The following is a 17,607-nucleotide window of genomic DNA, read 5'->3' as shown; positions in this document are numbered from 1 at the left end:
GCACTGATTGACGTGCTCCATGAACATGAATACTGATGTCTATTTTGAGCCAGTTCCACGCACTCTGTCGTGGTGTCAAAAATATTAACTAGAGCACCAAATCTCTATTAATGCAGGGCTGAAAACAGCCCTCAATAAAGACGCTGTGCACTCCTGTTTGCGTAATGTTTACAGCCCAGATGTTTAATGAAATAACTGACAAACATTTACATCTCAGTAGGAACAAATGAGCTCAAGGCTGTGTGACACAAACAGGGTCAAGGGGTCAAAGTATTGAGAGACAGATACAATTTCACTTTTATAGCTATCTGGTAAAATTGCTTTTTTTAAAAATCTGCACGACAGAGCATGTTAGAAACCCAAATAAACAGAACACAAACACAAAGTTCGCTAGTTCTCCCTTCTGCCAAATAGCTTAGATCAGTGACACTCAACTTGGGGCAAATCTGGCCTGGGATCGGGTCCCGGGGGCCTGCTGACCATGAAAATAAATTGATTCCCACTGGGAATTTTTAGATCAAACACAAAGTGCCAGGGGAGGATCCTCTAAGCCCTGAATGTCCTTTAAATCCTGGAAACGCCCCTGCGTAAACATGACCTGTGCAGGGCTGCTGCGGCTGGACTGGGCACTTGGCAAAGACGAGCACAGCAAACGTCAAATGGTTGAAACAGACACTTCATTCATCATTTATACTGATAAATATGACTAATGCCATTAACTGGCCACTAGCCTCCTGCCATTGTACAAAAGTTGCCCTCGGGCAAAGCAAGCTGAGTATCTGTGGCTTAGAGCAACCTGCCCAGCTACGCTATTCAAGGTGCCTTGTAACAACAGAATCACATGAATATCATGTCTCATTATCATAATCTAACTCATGTATTCATTGACACGTCAGTCATTACGGGCTTTGCCTCTGCTTAATTTTAATAATGGGAGGATCACGAGAAGTCTCCTTGGGGAGGACACTGGGGGGAGTTGTCCTATATTTCCACATCATAAAGGTTTGTCATGATGTTGAATTGCATGTTATTCCATTGTAAATCATTCATTCAAACCTCTCAACCCCTCTAGAAACAAGACACCCACGTCAGCTGTTGCTTTAAAGCCAATGTACATCCATACCTTTGACAGAGTGCGTCTTCTCTAGCCGGTGCAGGTCGGGCAGGATGTGCATGCAGTTGATGCAGCAGTAAGTAAAGAAGTCCAGCAGCACCACTTTGCCAGCCAGCTCCTTGTTTAAAGACAGAGGCCCCTCCGTGTTGAGCCATTCCAAGCCTGGAGTAAATCACAGAGTGGAAAATTGGCCTGTCATTTTATTAATTATGTTTAGTCACAGCGAAGGAAAATGTTTCACAGTGCCCATCTGTCTGGTCTGATACTGCATTTATGTCATATGGAAGGAAAAAAAAATAGCTGATGGATCAAAGCAGACTTGGAAATTCTCACAGTTTCAGAGGTGTTGCTAAGCTATTAATGGCATAAATTAATTTTCTGAAGATCTAGATCGTGTTTGATAATTCTTTTTTTTTTTTTTTAACACTAACCTCACATGCACTCCAGATTGTGTCTGATAACGTCTGTCACACTTTACTGACATGCACTCGATTAATACTTTTAAATTTCACAGCGTACTGAGCACCAAAATCCAGCATGAGATACCTGGAAATAAAACACTTTGAGCCTGTTTGAACATCTTTTTTTTTACTTGTGCTGCTGTCTTGCTTTGCAATGTCTCCTTAGAAAGAACAATTCTTAATCTCAGTAGCACATGACCTGATTAAATAAAGGCTGAATAATTAAAAAAAGAGTTATCCCTCCTTTTATACAGCTTTGAAAATGATGCAAGCACAGAGCAAGTAGGAGAAAGAAGAAATAGATCTCGTGTTTTTAAAGATTCAGCATTTAAATTGTTGAAGAGGAAGACTATAGGTATTGTATGGTACCTAAGATGGTTTAATTTTAGGTTTTTAATTTGTTATTTGTGGGGTTTAAACTTGGCTGGTATCCATTTAAGCTGTACATGAGGGGAATTTTAGGCATTAAGGAAAATTAATATGTTGTTACATACTGTATATCTTAAAATGTTTCTTTGACTATGCAAAAAGAAAGGCATTTAATACACATATAATATATAAAAACACAAAATACTATAATGAATGGGTCAAGTACACAGGTATACTGCCAAGAAGAAAATCATATGAACATCCATAACTGTTTTTAACTACCGGTTTAATTTATTTTATGTGCAGTCATGATGGGTTTGTGGGCCTAGTTTTAATCCCATACAGCCATGTTTATTACTCTGCTGTTTGATGTTCTAACTGTAGATCTCCATCTACTGGTGCAATGAGATATTGCCAACATGTTGCATACCTAGGCAGAGGACCAAACTGAGGTGATGCTGACACCAGCAGCATTTGATTTCCCCCCCCCCCTGGAGCTTTATTTTGAAACTACACTAGCGACAACCTTTTTCATTTTTCAAATCATGGGCCAACACTGTTTATACTATTTGGTGCAGTGCAGTGACAGCTACAAAAGACAGCTGTTTTGTAGTTATTCTTAATGTTATGCTGTTGTTAAAGGACAAAAAATAAAAACAGTAATTCAAAGATGAGTAAGAAACCACTGAGGAGTCAGGGGTATGCCAAGAATTCATTCTTATGATGGTGCCATCAGAGAAAAGGCTAACATACTATCATTGTATGTGAACTGTGAGTTAAATTTCAAACTACTTAAGCATTTATCGCCTTATATTTGCAGTAGCATGAAAGTTATACAGCTTAGAGTATGAATTAAGCCCTGAAGAGGACAAATACAAAGACAGAGAAAAGGAAAAGGTACATAATATAATGCATGCTCTTGCTTTATATAGACTTGTGGCTTCCAAATTATGCCATACTTGTTGTTATGAAAGAAAAACTAAAATAAAGTGAATAAAATATAACTTGGACAGGAGGAAGTTGACAGCTGCAAGCTATTGTGTGCACAGCTGATAGACACAGGCAACAAAACACAACACAGGAAGCACTGCACTGTAAAAAAGTTGAACCTACACAAAACAGCTGCTCCTTATTTGGCCTGAAATTAGTCTTTGCTGCTGTTTCTTTAAATGACTGTTTTGTGAGTATATAAGATAGTTAGCTAACTTACAAAATCACCTGTAGTTTTAAGGGCATGTTAAAAAGTATTTAAACACCAATAGAGAAAAGAAGAGGACCCCTTAACTGTTCAGTTCCCATACTGTATGAACATGTCGAGTCCTGTAACGGCATGTTAGCAAACTTGAGTCAAACTATGGAGCAACTGCTATGGACAGAGACACAGTGCTGGGCGAGCTAGAGCTGTAACATGGGCTAACCTGTCTGGAAATCGGGTATCTTCAGGTCCTCTCTCTCGTCTAGCTTTTTTAAATACTCGTAGACAAGATTTTCCTTCTCTTGCTGTGTCGCGGCGTCGTCCAGGGCGTAGTCCAGCTGAGTTTGGATAGGAAATAAGGTGGAGAGGCTGCAGTAGGACGCCATGTTTCTAACAACAAGCAGCCTGCTAGGTAAACTCACAACGAAGATTCAAACCGCGGCTTTCGACACAAAAGTAAAACGAAAAGATAAAATTATATTCGTCACCGGGGGCTTTATTTAGATCTGTAGGCTGTTTTGTAACTGAATAAATTACCAGTAAACTATTGTGTATTTTTTTTAAATTGTCTTTAGCTTGAATGATTACGAATTCAGTGTTGGGATGTGCGTGGAATGTGCTGCTCGGTTTCTCTACTTGTCTTTACCACATTCATGACTGTATTGTGGCGGTAAGTCGTAACATGTCCGAGCGAACCTCACAGAATTAATTAGCTTTATATCCTAAATATTAATTATGAGAAACTATTTTCGCAGCGGAAACTATCCTCGCGACATCAAGGAAGCTAGAGTAGCCGTTAATGTACTGTAAAGTTTATTGTTTTCTGCCACCGCGGGATGTTAGCAAACAATCCTTGTGTAACAGCGACGGTTTGGCGAAGTTGTTGGATAACGTTGGGGACGTGAGGCTTTCTCTTGGTCCAAATGTCACAGAAGGACGACTGTGAAAATGACATTTGGGAGTATAAACCTCTTGAGAAGAAAAAGAAGAGACAGGAAGCACCGTCTGCACCTGCAACTGTGACTAAAAGAAGATGCACTATCAGAAAAACCTTCAAGAGAGACACTTCTGCCTCAGTCAGGACACCTGACAGGAAAGTCAAGACAGCTGAAACTGGACATTGTAGTAGTGCTGTTAACGGACAAAGCAGCTCTCAGGAACATAATCAGCCCTTAAAGTCATCTCCGACTGGTGACACGGACCTAATAGACAATGCTGCTGAGGGATCATCCTCTGGAGACTATTGCCCTGTATGTCAGATGCCCTTTTCTATTTTGATGGTACAGAGTCAAAGATGGCATGTTGCTGAATGTCTTGACATCCCCAGGGACACATGCAAAGGTACAGACACCTTTACTTATTCATACACAATATCTAAAAATGGACTGACACTTATTTTTAATATTATAATTATTATGCATTGTAGATACCAAAAATAAAACCTATTAAAATGTTATATATTGCAAAATGTTCTTAGCAATTATTCCATGATACTTAAAGGAGCACTACAGCAATTCAGCACTGTCCTTTCACAAAGGTTGGGGACTCACAAAAGATAAAAACAGGGATCAAAATCACTGAGGCAGAGCTGGTCTTTGAGTCCCCCAGGATGATCAGAGCTCCAAAAACACCAGAGTCTACAAAGACAAAGGAACAGAAGTGCTGCTGGGTCTTAGTAGTAGTCACATACAGGTGCACTTTGGATACTCCAGGTGTACAGTGTTTATTCCATCGTGTGAAGGGCTTATTGCATGAGTAAAGTATACTCTCAATCAAATGAGCAGACAGTGACCCTGATGAAGACTTGTGAGTTGCAATGCATTCATATTTTTAATCTATATTGCCATGTAAAGTAAGGCATTTTAATTTTTGCACAAACCCTACAGTATCCCTTGGATTGTTTTAGAAGGAGACTTGCATTTTATACTTGTGATTGAGAGTATATCATAAGTGCTAATATCGTAGGCAACTGGACTTTCTTGCGTTTCTTAAAGACGTTTCGCCTCTCTTCTTCAGTTCTAAATGACTCTGAAACTAAGAGCTCACATGACCCCTACGACTCTGCAAGGGTTCCCACCCACACAGGGTTTATAGCCTGCAACTTCGTACCAGTCATTTAGAACTGATGAAGCTTCTTGGATGAGAGGTGAAATGTCTTCAAGAAACACAAGCAAGTCGAGTTGCCTACGATATTAGCACTTACGATTACCATGACCTGGATGACTGAGAATCTTCACCGACAAATTGAGAGTATACTTAACTCATGCAATGAGAACTTCACAAATTGGAATTAACCCCCAGAGTCTGCATTTCCCATAATGCAACTTGATAGCATCCTTCACCATGCTGCACTCTTATGTGATGGACTGAAGACATGGGAAAGGTTCCTGGCATACATTCCCAAGCATTCACGTCATCTGACAGCTCAAGAAGGTTGTGTAATTGCAGACTAGGTTGTAATAGGGTAAAAAATATTGCACATTGACAATATAGCACTTTATATACATTAAATGTTGGTTTAATAACCATAAAAGGTGGACTGGCTGGTGTGAGGCATCTGTATTTGTTTGCCTTTTGGGCAGTTCTGTATTATCAACCTCTAACTCAGATACACTGGCAGGAAAACCTGAGTCATGGTTACAACTTAAGATATGGGGAACATTATTTATAAGTCAGAAACTGAAGATTACAGTAATGCCAACATGACATGAACATGGCATCAGACCCACCCTGACTGGTAAATGTCCATATCTTGTACACTTTTTTATTTTAACACACTGTTTTTGTTTAAAGTTTGAAGCCTCAAGCCCAGTTTAAGAAAACCTAGACTGCATAATCAGTGTTATTTTATTCAGAAAGCTCCGTCATGCCACAGCAGACTCGTTGTATGTAGATGCTTTTGAATTATCGTTTTGTTTCGTGGTTTGATAAACCTAATTTCTACATGTTTTATCTGTTTGCACAGAATGTCCATATGGCCTCCAGTGCATCTCCACCATTCCTAACCATTACAAGAAATTCAACCACACCCTCCTTGCTCATGGTCGAGCAAACGGTGACATGGACCTCCTCAGTCTGTCCCAGCAGGCAGACACCAGCGGGAAGACCAACCTCCCAGGACTGATAAACAATAATGGCTCTATTTCAGAGTCTTCACAGGATAGTGCTCTCAGTCTCTCTGTCTTATCCAACCGTAGTGTCTCCCCTCACAGTAATCACACTGGAACACCACCATCTAAACTTACAAATGGACTTCTCTTACTGCGCTCACCCGGCCCAGATGATTTTAAGAAAAAGAAAGGCTGGTCAACCTCTACTAAAAGCCAAAAGTCTATCAGTGCTTCCCAGGAAAGTAGAACAGAGCTGTCATCCACTCCTGTCAAGGCAGAGAGTGCAAGACAAGCCTCTGAAGTTTTACCCAAAAGTGAACCTTCCCCTGACATCTATGATGCAATATCATTTTCTCCTCTTTCTGAGTTCCCCACAGAGACTGAAGTCAATAGTACTGAATGCAGAAAATCCCTTTTTAATAACAATGCATTTGAAAATGAGGATGAAAACTCAATGGAGCTGTTCAGTGACGGTTTCTCAAGTGAAGATGAGGTCCTCTCTCAATTTATAGATAATATGGATACCAATAATGTGCAGGTAAAGGAGCCTGCTTCCTTAAACACCCAGCTGGACTCACTTACCTCGTTGTCTCCCGCTAATCAGCCCGCCCCCTCTGCAGTTGCGGAAAACAGAACTGATTCCACAGGTGAAAAAGAAGCTCATTGTAAACCAACCAGTGCTGAAAGTCCATGTAAAAGCAGCTTTCAGTCTCCACAAAGTGTTGTTTTAGAGCGCCTGAGAGAAACTATTCAGAGCTCAGATAGCCCACATTTGAAAAACTTGAACGACAGCAGTATTCAAGTGCCTTCATCACAAACCTCTGTAGTCCAAAGACCACAAAGCATGCCGCCACAGAAGGGCAAGGCAGGTCAGGCTTCCTCTCTGAAGCAGACGGACATTGGGGTGTTTTTTGGCCTCAAACCCCTCAAGGAGAAAGAACCTGAGAGTGGACCAAGTGAAGTCAGCACCACCTCTTTGCTAACACACAGTGAAAACTCAGGACGGGGACGACAAAGGAGAGATGGGCAGAGGCGACAAAGAGGAGACAGGCAGGGAAGAAGTAAGGCTGGTACATCTGCAGATACCTCACAGGAGGGCACAGTGACTGTAGATAATGCGGTGGATGCTCAGGGAGAAGGAGGGAGAGGCAGGAGTAGGGGATGGAGAGGAGGAAGATGGAACAGAGGGAACGCTGATGGAGAGTTGCCACGTTGTCCCTTCTACAAAAAGATTCCAGGTCAGTGATATATTGATATTGTTGCGTACATTTTGTGTTTTGTAATTGAAGATAATTGTATTTTTTTTTTTTTTTTTCACTCAGGCACAAAGTTTGCCATAGATGCCTTTCGGTACGGAGAGGTCCAGGGCATCACTGCCTACTTCCTAACACATTTCCACTCGGACCACTATGGAGGGTTGACCAAGAATTCCACATTTCCAATCTACTGCAATAAAGTAAGTCAAGCTGTGGTGATTTTTAAAATGTGAACGACACCCAGTATGTGTGCTCCAGCACCTGGTCACTATCTTTTTGTAATGTCCTGCCCTCACCTGCATGCTGTGGCCAGGAATGGGGATGAAACGGGTACCATTTTAACAAAAAAAAAAGTGATAAAATTCCCAACAATTAGTCTTCCAGACGCAGGTGCCGCATGCAAGTTGGGTTTGTTTTGCTATTCCCTCGCTTACAGAATGGGCGCAGCAGGCAAACCCAAAGATAGGCTATCTTTACTGTTGTTGCACATTTGATATTCATTTTATAGGTTTACATAAGGTGTTAGCTATGTTATTATTATAATGTTTATGCAGATAAGAAGTTGATAGTGCTGCTAGTTTTATTTGTGGTTTTCAATATAAAACTTAGTGAAATGATTTCAGTGTGTATATCCGTACCTTTTTGACCTTTTCACCACGTCTCTACCCATGAACGCCCCAAGCATAGCAAAATAAGAAGAAAACACAGGCAGAGAGCTGAGTCTCTGCAGATAGATACATTGCCACACACTTCTAGTGGGTCATAAGAGATAGGGTTAGGAGAAACCTGCATAGTTTACTTTATACATTCCTTAGTTTATGCTTATACTATGTATTTTAAATGGTGGCTAAGTGCCTGATATGGTGTTTATACTGGCTGGGTCATGCATTAGTTACACCACTGTATTTTGAACTAGGAGTCAGTTATGAATTGTTTTTTACCCCAGATTTAATTTGAGTCCGCTGAAACTACAACCCACACAAACCCACATTTTTATAACTCATACAGAGAAAGAAAGAGTGTGCGGTATTGTGTCATAAATAAATGGCAGGTCCTCCCTCCCAAGACCTGTTTGTCCCTGAATGCTAAGGAAGAAATTAATGCTTTGAAGGTGCTACAAATTCATTTTTTTCTTCTTCAGAAATCCTGTTTATTTGCATCTCATTAAAAGCTTCCTGCCTGCTTTTCTCCACAGAACTCATAGCCTGATCCGTTTGTTATCTCACTGCACTGCATTGACTCAGTAATGAAAAATTAGTTTGCAGTTGGCGGCGATGAATACCAATTTTTCCAACAATGGATCAGACCATTTTGGAGTTGATTGAAATTTGAAGACCTCTGTGGTTTTGGTCTGGGTCTCACTTTGTCTTTCTGTTTATAACATAAGCGCTTTGTTGTCACTGTGCAAATGTTGCATCCAGTGATGGTGAGTGAATCAAGGAATAATCTGAATGAATTCAGGTATATAGCAAAATAAATATACATTTTAATTGAGTGTTTGAAGCTCTTTCAGGTTCCGATAGGATGTATAATTTCTATACAGTATGCTACTTGAGGTATTTTACATTTTTTATCTATCTTACTGAGATATTCAAGAACATACATCTGAAACGAATCCTATTATCTCAATAGATGGTATCTAAAGTGAAATGTTTTGGTGAAAGAAGCTGGAGAAGTTCTCCTGTCAAATGGGTCATGATTTATCACAGTGTGAGTGCCATCTGGGGATTACAACTAAAAACAGACTGTCAAGGACTCATTGGGACTCCACTGGGGTTTTGTTTATTTGGTAGGTCACAGAAATTCAACTTGGACGCTAGGTGGGTCACAGCCCAGAAAAGTTTGCTGGGATGTGTAGGGTGTCTTAGTTATGCATACCATACACTAGAAGACTGTGTAAAGACTTATAAAAGACTGAAGTCTGACACCCTCTCACTTAGTGGTACATTGGTGGCTGTTTTAAGTAAACCCTGAAGATGTTTGTCGACTGACGGCTGCCTCTCCTGGTCAGATTACAGGCAACCTGGTGAAGAGCAAACTGAGGGTGGCAGAGCAGTACGTCCACATCCTCCCCATGAACACCCAGGTCACCGTGGAGGGAGTCAAGGTCATCCTGCTGGATGCCAACCAGTGAGTCACCAACCTGACGTCACTATCAGCCAAACGTCTGTTACTCATTTCAGTCAGACAGACAGCACTAAGCCAGCTGCAAAGATTGTGTCACTGAGGAATACTAATAGACATTTTTGTGGGGAAATGCTTCTTCTGAATTCCAAGGCATTTCCTTCGGTCAGATGTTTGTGAAAGTCTGCACCATTACTGAATTCAATCTGATTACGTCAACGTTATTGACAGACTTTCCTCAACAGTCATACCTTCTAAGAAGATGCTTATCCTAGTTTATCACACAGTGAATGCTTCCTTAAGTTGTCATACATCCAGCTCCTGTCTGTTATCTCAGTTGTCCAGGAGCTGCCATGCTGCTTTTCTTCCTGCCCGATGGACAGACAGTCCTCCACACTGGAGACTTCAGAGCTGATCCCTCGATGGAGACCTACCCTGAGCTACTCAGCTGCAGGGTGCAGACGCTCTACTTGGACACCACGTTAGTACCTCTCTGTCTCCTCTCATATACATGAATGTACCAGCGAGGACTGTAGTTTCATGGCGCTGCTCTCAGCTGTGTGTGACCTTTTTGGGTGGAGACTCTTCAGCCAATGTGGATCAGTATTAGCTGAAAACATGTGCACTTTGCTTCCACTCCATGTCCTCAATTCTCTCAAGCAAGGGACAGATTTTCATGTGAGCTCTTGTGTCTCTGTAGCTACTGCAGCCCTGAGTACACCTTCCCCAGGCAGCAAGAGGTCATCAATTTTGCAGCCAGCACAGCCTTTGAACTGGTGACGCTCAACCCACGTACACTTGTGGTGTGTGGATCCTACTCTGTGGGAAAAGAGAAGGTCTTTATGGGTGAGTGTTCAGTCAAAATTCTACTTTCCAACAGTTTGGTCACGACATGGCAGATCTGTCATGATAAAAACAACAAACTATTGATTAATTGATTGAACATAATATTGTTACTTGTATATCATCACCTGCAAAATGTCATTGCCGACATACAAAAGAAAAACACAAGGAGGAGCATGTAATCTTTTAAGTGAGATAAAATCACAATTAAAAACCTGCAACTTAGGCCATGTTTTTGTTTACTAAAAACCAAAATAGTTGTTATGCAACCCATTCCTGTTGGCACCCATTTGGCTGATATGACAGTTACTGATAATACATAAATAAATTGTCAGTCTGTTCTTTAGACAATTTAATAATAAGTGAAATGTTTTCTGATGGCTAATTATATCACTGAAAATGACAGTAATTTATTTATTTAATTCTGGGAATAGTAATAATATAAAGGACGGCATTACCACCAACAAAAACGACCGCACACAGAGTCCATGTGTTTCTTAACCTAACAGTAAGATGATTGGATTTTTCTGTAGCCTTTTATCACTGCCTGACCTTTCCTCCCTCGAAAGGTTGTGTGAGATTACGTGTTGTATCGAAAGGGAGCGGTGTGGAGAATTGTGGATTAGTCTGTTTTGAGAAAAGAGCCACTCTGGTGTCCTTTGCTGACATGTGAATAATGCTCCGTTCCACTTTGGTGTGGCGAAATAATCACAAACCCATGTTGTCCTCTCAGAAAGTGAACAACACGCATTCACTCTGTAATAACCTTTTGCGTCAACAAGCTCCGCGTCAAATTAGAGCGGAAACAAACAGCCACAGCTGATTCAGACGACTGTACAACTGTAATTTTCTCCTGTTAGTCCACACAAGTAGTTGTGCTCTTAAAGGGATATTGCGGATTTTTTTTTAATTGCGATTGTAAAAAAGTCCTATCAGCAACTAAGTGCCTCTATGTCAATAATGTTACTCGGTGTTACACGGTCTGCATACTTTCAGCAGCTTCTGTGTTTTTTGCCAAGTAAAATGAGTCTGGTTGATATCAAGAGAGCATAGATGGGGCATAGGGCTGTCTGTTGACAAGGTAAAGAGGTGAAAACGTTCCACATATAGCGTACACTCAAACTGACTGGCTTTTTCAGCTGGCTGTAATAAGCTGTGGCTGCCGGCTCCATCCACAGCAGTACATTTTGTAGCTGGTACTCCTGCCTGCTTTTCCAGGCAGGAGAAGCATATTGTAGGTACTACACTGACCATGGATAAGTACCTCATGTAACCCCACTTCAAAAAATCCAAATTATCCCATTGAACACTTCACAAGGTCGACAACGTGAGAGATTTTATCCAGATTTTTTTCTCTGGAATCCTGAAATAAAATGTACATATTGTTATTGGGGCGGGGGGGACATGGGTTTTTTTAAGTACATACTATGTCTTAAAACGAAAAGACGTCATTACTCACATTCCTGTCCTCACACAGACTTTGTTCTGCTTCATTCGTAGCACTGGCAGAGGTCCTGGGCTCTAAAGTGTGCCTCTCTAGAGACAAATACAACACCATGTGCTGCCTGGAGTCGGAGCAAGTCAGGCAACGTATAACCACCGACTGGAAGGCAGCCCAGGTCCATGTGCTACCCATGATGCAGCTCTCCTTCAAAGTAAGTGCAGCAGTGTCACTTTCCATAAACCTGAAAAAAGTCATTACATTGAGACTCTCTAGAAAATGTCCTATTTTAGGGGCATGTTTAGAATAAAACAAGTAGCAGAATAAATAATTAAATGATGCACTACTTAATGAGATGAAGGGGAACGAGCTAATATAGTTATGCTGTATTTCTTAAAAGTTCTGCAGACCTCTACGTTGTAAGAGTCTCTCTTTCTCAAGGACTGTGTCCAGTGATTTATGGACGGTTTATTACGATGTGCAAACTTTTTTATTCTGCTTACGGTCCATTCATACACAAGTATCTGGGACAGCAGTTGAAATAATTAGGAAATGCTAATTATGATGACCAAGCACGCCATCTCTCCACAAGGACCAAAGCGTTTACATTTGCCATCTGTATAACTACAGATAAGTCCCAGAGTTGGTATAATTCAAGCTTCACGAGGCACAGAGAGGCTGACTTTTGGGGAAATATATGCAGTTTATGTTTGTAGTGAGACCTTTGAGTAGTGACTGTTGGAGCAGTTTTTATCAAGAAGAGCCACTGCAACTTGGACAGAGTCACCTAGAAATAAATTGCTATATAAAACTCTGTAAAAGTTTAAATGTTTTCACCTGAGGAAAAAAAGAAGTATTTTTCATGTTTTTAAGGTTAGCTATTCAAAACACAAAGGAGGGTGATGAAGCTGCACAAACGTGGGTTATTTTGAAAGAGAACTTCATGTATATGCATAGAAACAGAATGAACTGAAAGGACACTGATGCGTTTGTCATGGTCATTCGACTAGTACAAAAGACACTGGTGATTGTTGTAAGTTGTTACGGTGACAACTCGCGTCACTGGGGTCGTAGACGGTGCAACAGTGTTCTATTATGACACAATAGAATTTATCCAAGGTCATGCTCAACATACTGCATCTCCACTCTTGCCTTTATGAATGCTTTTTCTTGTGTATGAATATAGAATTCTCACTCCAGTTTCCCCTCCTCGCCCTCATCTTGTCTCCAGAAACTGCAGGATTACCTGGCACGCTTCTCGGGACGGTATGATCAGCTGGTGGCCTTCAAGCCCACAGGCTGGACCTTTAGCCAGCAGGTGGAATCGGTGGAAGATATTCAGCCTCAGATCAGCGGCAACATCTCCATCTATGGTACACACTTTTCTTTTCTGACATATTTTTACTGCACGTCACACACTGAGCGAGCCGCCTGTTAATGACGCTGTGGGCAAAGCAGTAATGATTGTGCTAAGTGGCTAATGGGCATGTAGCTACTTCCATGTTTCAGATGATACGTCATGTTTGTAGTCGACCAATGAAGATGAGTTTACATATCACCTTGGGTTCGTCCTTCACCTTCTCAAAATGATCCCACACTTTGGATTTCCTGCCCGACATGTTATTAACTAGCCTGTGGAATAACCGCAGGTACCAGCCTTGTACATTGCTAATGCTAATAAATCACAGATGTTTTTTATTAGAAAATCCTCTACAGCATAAATTAGTGCTGAAACTGTTACTACTGTTTCACAGCATTTGAAGCACTTCTGCAGAGTTGGACATATTGGAGCTCCCTCTCTCTAACTGACCAAAAGCAGAAGCCTCTTCTAGTCATAAATTAATTGTCATCGTGCTGCTTGCTGCGAAAACCTAATCACAGGAGCAGCATTTCCCTCCTGCCAAAAACGTGAATGTTCATCACATTGTTGTATTCAGCCCACAGCTCCCTCTTTTGGCAAAGAGAGGAGGAGGAGGAGGAGGGAGGGAGAATAAACAATCGATGGCTCCGTGTCAGGTTACTCCAGTTAGGTGACAAGAGGGAATACACTCATTTAAATGCTAGATCTTGTATCTTCATTCACGGTCAGCACTCGTCTAGCCTCAAACCCCGGCTCTGAAATGGGTCATGATTTGATTCTGCAGCTTTAGCCTGTGTTCTGAGCAGATCTATCAACAGCATCAGCCATCTGGCCTGTAACCTACAATCACCAGTGAGAGGCTTTTGCAGCGCACACTTGCACATAATTTCTTCCTCCTCAGCAGTTTGTGTGTCAGTCAGGCGGAAACTAATTTGCTCTCTCTCTCTCTCTCTCTCTCTCTCTCTCTCTCTCTCTCTCTCTCTCTCTCTCTCTCTCTCTCTCTCTCTCTCTCTCTCTCTCTCTCTGCTGTGTGTTGAGCTCCTCCTCGCTCTTCCCAGCCATATGCTACGACTGCTCCTAATATTGTTCTCTGCATGTGGGAGGATTGACTCGAGAAAGGCTCAGTTTCAGCGAGATTTGTTTAAAGCAGTGGAGCACATCGAACCTGTGGAGGGCTGAGGGGAAGACAAATGAGAGGCAGCGGTCCTGAGATGTCTTCTTATCTGAAACCTGCCTTGTCTCTTCAGAAGTGAAAGTCCGAGCCTTTGGATCACTTAGTTTAGCATCTGGCCCCTCATGTAAGACGTCACCCCGCTGCCTGTCTGATTGACCCCCCCATGCTTTGAGACATCTGGCTCCATGATGAGTTTTCACCCCGTGCCAAATGTAATATTTCCCAATGGAGAAATTAGAAAGAAAAATATCAAAGCCAGTGAGCTGATTGAAAGTGTGAAGTCCCCGTGATTCAGTTCCGAACCACTGCTTGACTCTACATTTGCGTTTCGAGCACCAGTATTTTGGCACATGATGATTGCAATGCCTCTGTTCCCTCAACAGGAGTCCCGTACAGCGAACACAGCAGCTTCCTGGAGTTGAAGCGTTTTGTCCAGTGGCTTCAGCCCCTCAAGATCATCCCTACCGTCAACGTGGGCAGCTGGGCGAGCAGGAAGGCCATGGAGAAGTGCTTCAGCGAGTGGCTCACGGAAACTAAAGCTAACCCGTAGCTTATTTACAGGTGAACTGCTGGACATGAAATTGCCTCTGTAGCTCGTCGGTAATAAGAGCAAAACCAATTAATTCTCAATCCTGTATGGCCATGGGGAACAAATATTTAAACACTACTCATTGTGTTGCTTTTATTGAAGCTGCTGGCCTCGGACGGCTGAACTCGTAACACTAATAATTCAACGCAGAGCGAGAGGTTGTGGTGAAGCAGGTGAACTGTATTTCTTTTCTGAATAGAAAGGTCATGTATACACGCTTGAACCAATTTAATAGAAAGGCTCTGCTTTTATTCACAATGTGCTCAATTAAGATAGAAAACAAGTCTGAAAGCCGCTCAGTGTAAACAGGATCTGAGGTCGTACACGCATCATGTCTACAGTCGGACCTGTGTCATCCACAAGTGTTAAACAACGGAACTGAAATAATAGAACTGAAACAATGCAATTTCATAATTATCTGTAATTTAATATAAATTTTTATGCTTGGAAAAATAAATGTTTTAATTTTGTTTTAACACCTTTTCCCTTGTTTTTATTTTTTGCAACATTAACATGTTCATATGACATCTGGAGATAGGTCAGAGATTTGGTCCAAAGTATGCTGGAGCACATGGGCTTGTGGCAACTGCATTTTAAGACTAAAGCCAAATTTCTACCAAACACTTTCAGTATGGTACCTCTGGCACCACAAGTAACCCTTCAGACATGGAAATACGCTTTCATGTGGGCGGGGTTGTTGTCACTCACTGTTCCGTCCAGCACTCACTGTGTTCCCTCCTTTATCAGTCTGCACCTCGTTTATCATCCACAGAACGAGGCTGCACCGACATTTTCAGAACAAAATAAAACAGGCTGCAGTGAGAGTCTCTCTCCATGGGATATTTAAAAATGGCAGTTTTGTGTGTTTAATCCTTCTCAGGCAAGCTCGGGGGTTTAATGTTGCCGTAGCCCACGGGAACTACGCTCTACGACGAGGATTGGGATATATGTAGTTCACATAATCCGGTTGCTTGAAGATCCACTCATTACTGAAAGTGTAGGGTACCTAGCACACCAGATCTGTGTGCTAGGTACCCCAACAGAGGGGTGGAGACTGCATGAAGACGCAACAAGCATCGAAACGTTAGTCGTCAAATACGGTTTGTTGCCTTCAGCCTATGTGCTGTAGTATACTTAGGATAAAAAGATAAGATATAAAAGATTGCCCCACTCTGAGAGCATCAGCCAGGCCTGCAATTTCTTGCAAGGTGGTTGTAGTGCATTAAACTTCTTCCTCCGACTGCCCATGACACGTCCTCAAAAAAAATCATTGTGCATGAGATTCAAGACAGTCAATAGGCTACGTGCAGCTGTCTGCATTTATCTCCCACAGTATGTCATGTGCTACCTGCCTCGAGAAAGTGTGACGGTCAGGTGCGCGCATGAGTGATTAACATCAAGTGATGAGGGTTAAACAATAGCAAGCGAGAAAACTAAAGTCAAGCAAACCTTTAGCTATGCCTGGAACATGTAAGTACGAGGACTTGTGGCTCACCGAGACATTTACTTATAAAATAAACTAGGAGTTACTTAGCTCTTTAACTTGTAAAAAGGCTCTGTCTATCACTTGCATAATATATATAGTTTTGGCAAGAGACCAAATAGTCTGCCATCACTGTTCACACATTCAAGCCTCTCTTTCGTTTTAATTGAGCGTCTGTAAAGCCTGCTAGTTCTCATTATAAAAATTCTCAGTGTTGTAGCAGTAATTAACCTTAAGTCATGTCTCAAACTGTGGGTGTTGGGGCCGAAAATATGAAAGAATTGGGCCTGAAAAGTCCTTAAATTTGATATTTAAGAGGCTGTGGGAACCCAGATTATGTTTTTTTAAATCCACAAACTTGGCATAATCAGTGGTTTTTAAGGTTGTACGTCTACTACTGTACGTCAAAATGACATCTCTCATTCAGATGTGTGCAATCTCATCAGTGCATCTTCAGGCAAGTACAGTGTTAAGGAGGACTGTCATTTGTGTTGTGGCTTTCAAAACGCCAGCTTGTCTTGAACAGCGTGCCGTCAGACCTTTCAGCAGTTTATCTCTGAGACAGCAGTGAGATGTGGTGCAGAGATACTTAACGTCAGTCTCTGTAAAACAGGCTCTCCACAGAGTCACTGTGAGGTTTCTCCTTTCATGTAGAACAGCGTCATCTTATCCCGTCTGTCTGAGCTGTGTGTGCAATCGCAGGGGCCAGAGTGAGTGAAGTGTTTGTCACAAAATCTGAACACTGAAGAGGTTTGATGTTCTGTAGAGTCACACAATATATTTCAGGGTGTAGAGTCAGTGATTCTTAACATTTTTCATTGTGGCGTAGCAGTGAATGGCCATTTTAAACCCAACTCTGGGCATGTCACTACACCTTTTATCTCTCCTATTATAAGTCATGCATCATGCTCATCATCCATTTTACTACGTGGCTGATGTAATCAAATGTATTACTCTCTGCCCACAGCAAGCCATTCCTAGTGAGCCATGGCTAATAATAATGGTGTATCATATTCCTCCCGTAGGCGTGCATACTATTTGTTAAGTTCTGGGAAACTGAAATTGGATCGAGCAGGGCGTTTAATGTC

General features: G+C 41.7%; 2 protein-coding genes across 2 annotated transcripts in view; one reads left to right on the top strand and one right to left on the bottom strand.

The window, feature by feature from the left end:
- Positions 1 to 3,644, bottom strand: part of nhlrc2 (NHL repeat containing 2) — a 28,513-nt gene extending 24,869 nt beyond the window's left edge. Inside the window, exons 1-2 of the mRNA XM_050059985.1 lie at positions 3,363 to 3,644; positions 1,124 to 1,276 (exon numbers count right to left, since the gene is read on the bottom strand). Of these exons, the coding sequence (XP_049915942.1) occupies positions 1,124 to 1,276; positions 3,363 to 3,525 (316 nt within the window). The 5' untranslated portion in view covers positions 3,526 to 3,644. The remainder of the gene's footprint in view (positions 1 to 1,123; positions 1,277 to 3,362) is intronic.
- A 150-nt stretch (positions 3,645 to 3,794) lies between these two features.
- Positions 3,795 to 15,506, top strand: dclre1a (DNA cross-link repair 1A (PSO2 homolog, S. cerevisiae)). Its single transcript, XM_050059984.1, has 9 exons — positions 3,795 to 4,480; positions 6,105 to 7,487; positions 7,572 to 7,705; positions 9,517 to 9,635; positions 9,967 to 10,110; positions 10,330 to 10,475; positions 11,973 to 12,127; positions 13,145 to 13,286; positions 14,831 to 15,506. Exons 1-9 carry the CDS (start codon positions 4,063 to 4,065, stop codon positions 14,995 to 14,997), a joined length of 2,808 nt encoding a protein of 935 aa, XP_049915941.1. The 5' UTR covers positions 3,795 to 4,062; the 3' UTR covers positions 14,998 to 15,506.
- The last annotated feature ends 2,101 nt before the right edge of the window (positions 15,507 to 17,607 follow it).

This window comes from Epinephelus moara, chromosome 13 (genome assembly GCF_006386435.1).
Source record: "Epinephelus moara isolate mb chromosome 13, YSFRI_EMoa_1.0, whole genome shotgun sequence".
Lineage (NCBI taxonomy): Eukaryota > Metazoa > Chordata > Actinopteri > Perciformes > Serranidae > Epinephelus > Epinephelus moara.
Note: the sequence above shows the minus strand (reverse complement) of the source record. Positions and strands in the feature narration are given on the sequence as shown.

What these genes read in the sequence shown, in the direction of transcription:
- dclre1a (XM_050059984.1), top strand. Translation starts at nt 4,063, where the DNA reads ATGTCACAGAAGGACGACTGTGAAAATGACATTTGGGAGTATAAACCT. An exon ending in CTTCTACAAAAAGATTCCAG is followed by an intron (nt 7,488 to 7,571) that starts GTCAGTGATATA and finishes TTTTTCACTCAG; the next exon opens with GCACAAAGTTTGCCATAGAT. An exon ending in TGATGCAGCTCTCCTTCAAA is followed by an intron (nt 12,128 to 13,144) that starts GTAAGTGCAGCA and finishes TCTTGTCTCCAG; the next exon opens with AAACTGCAGGATTACCTGGC.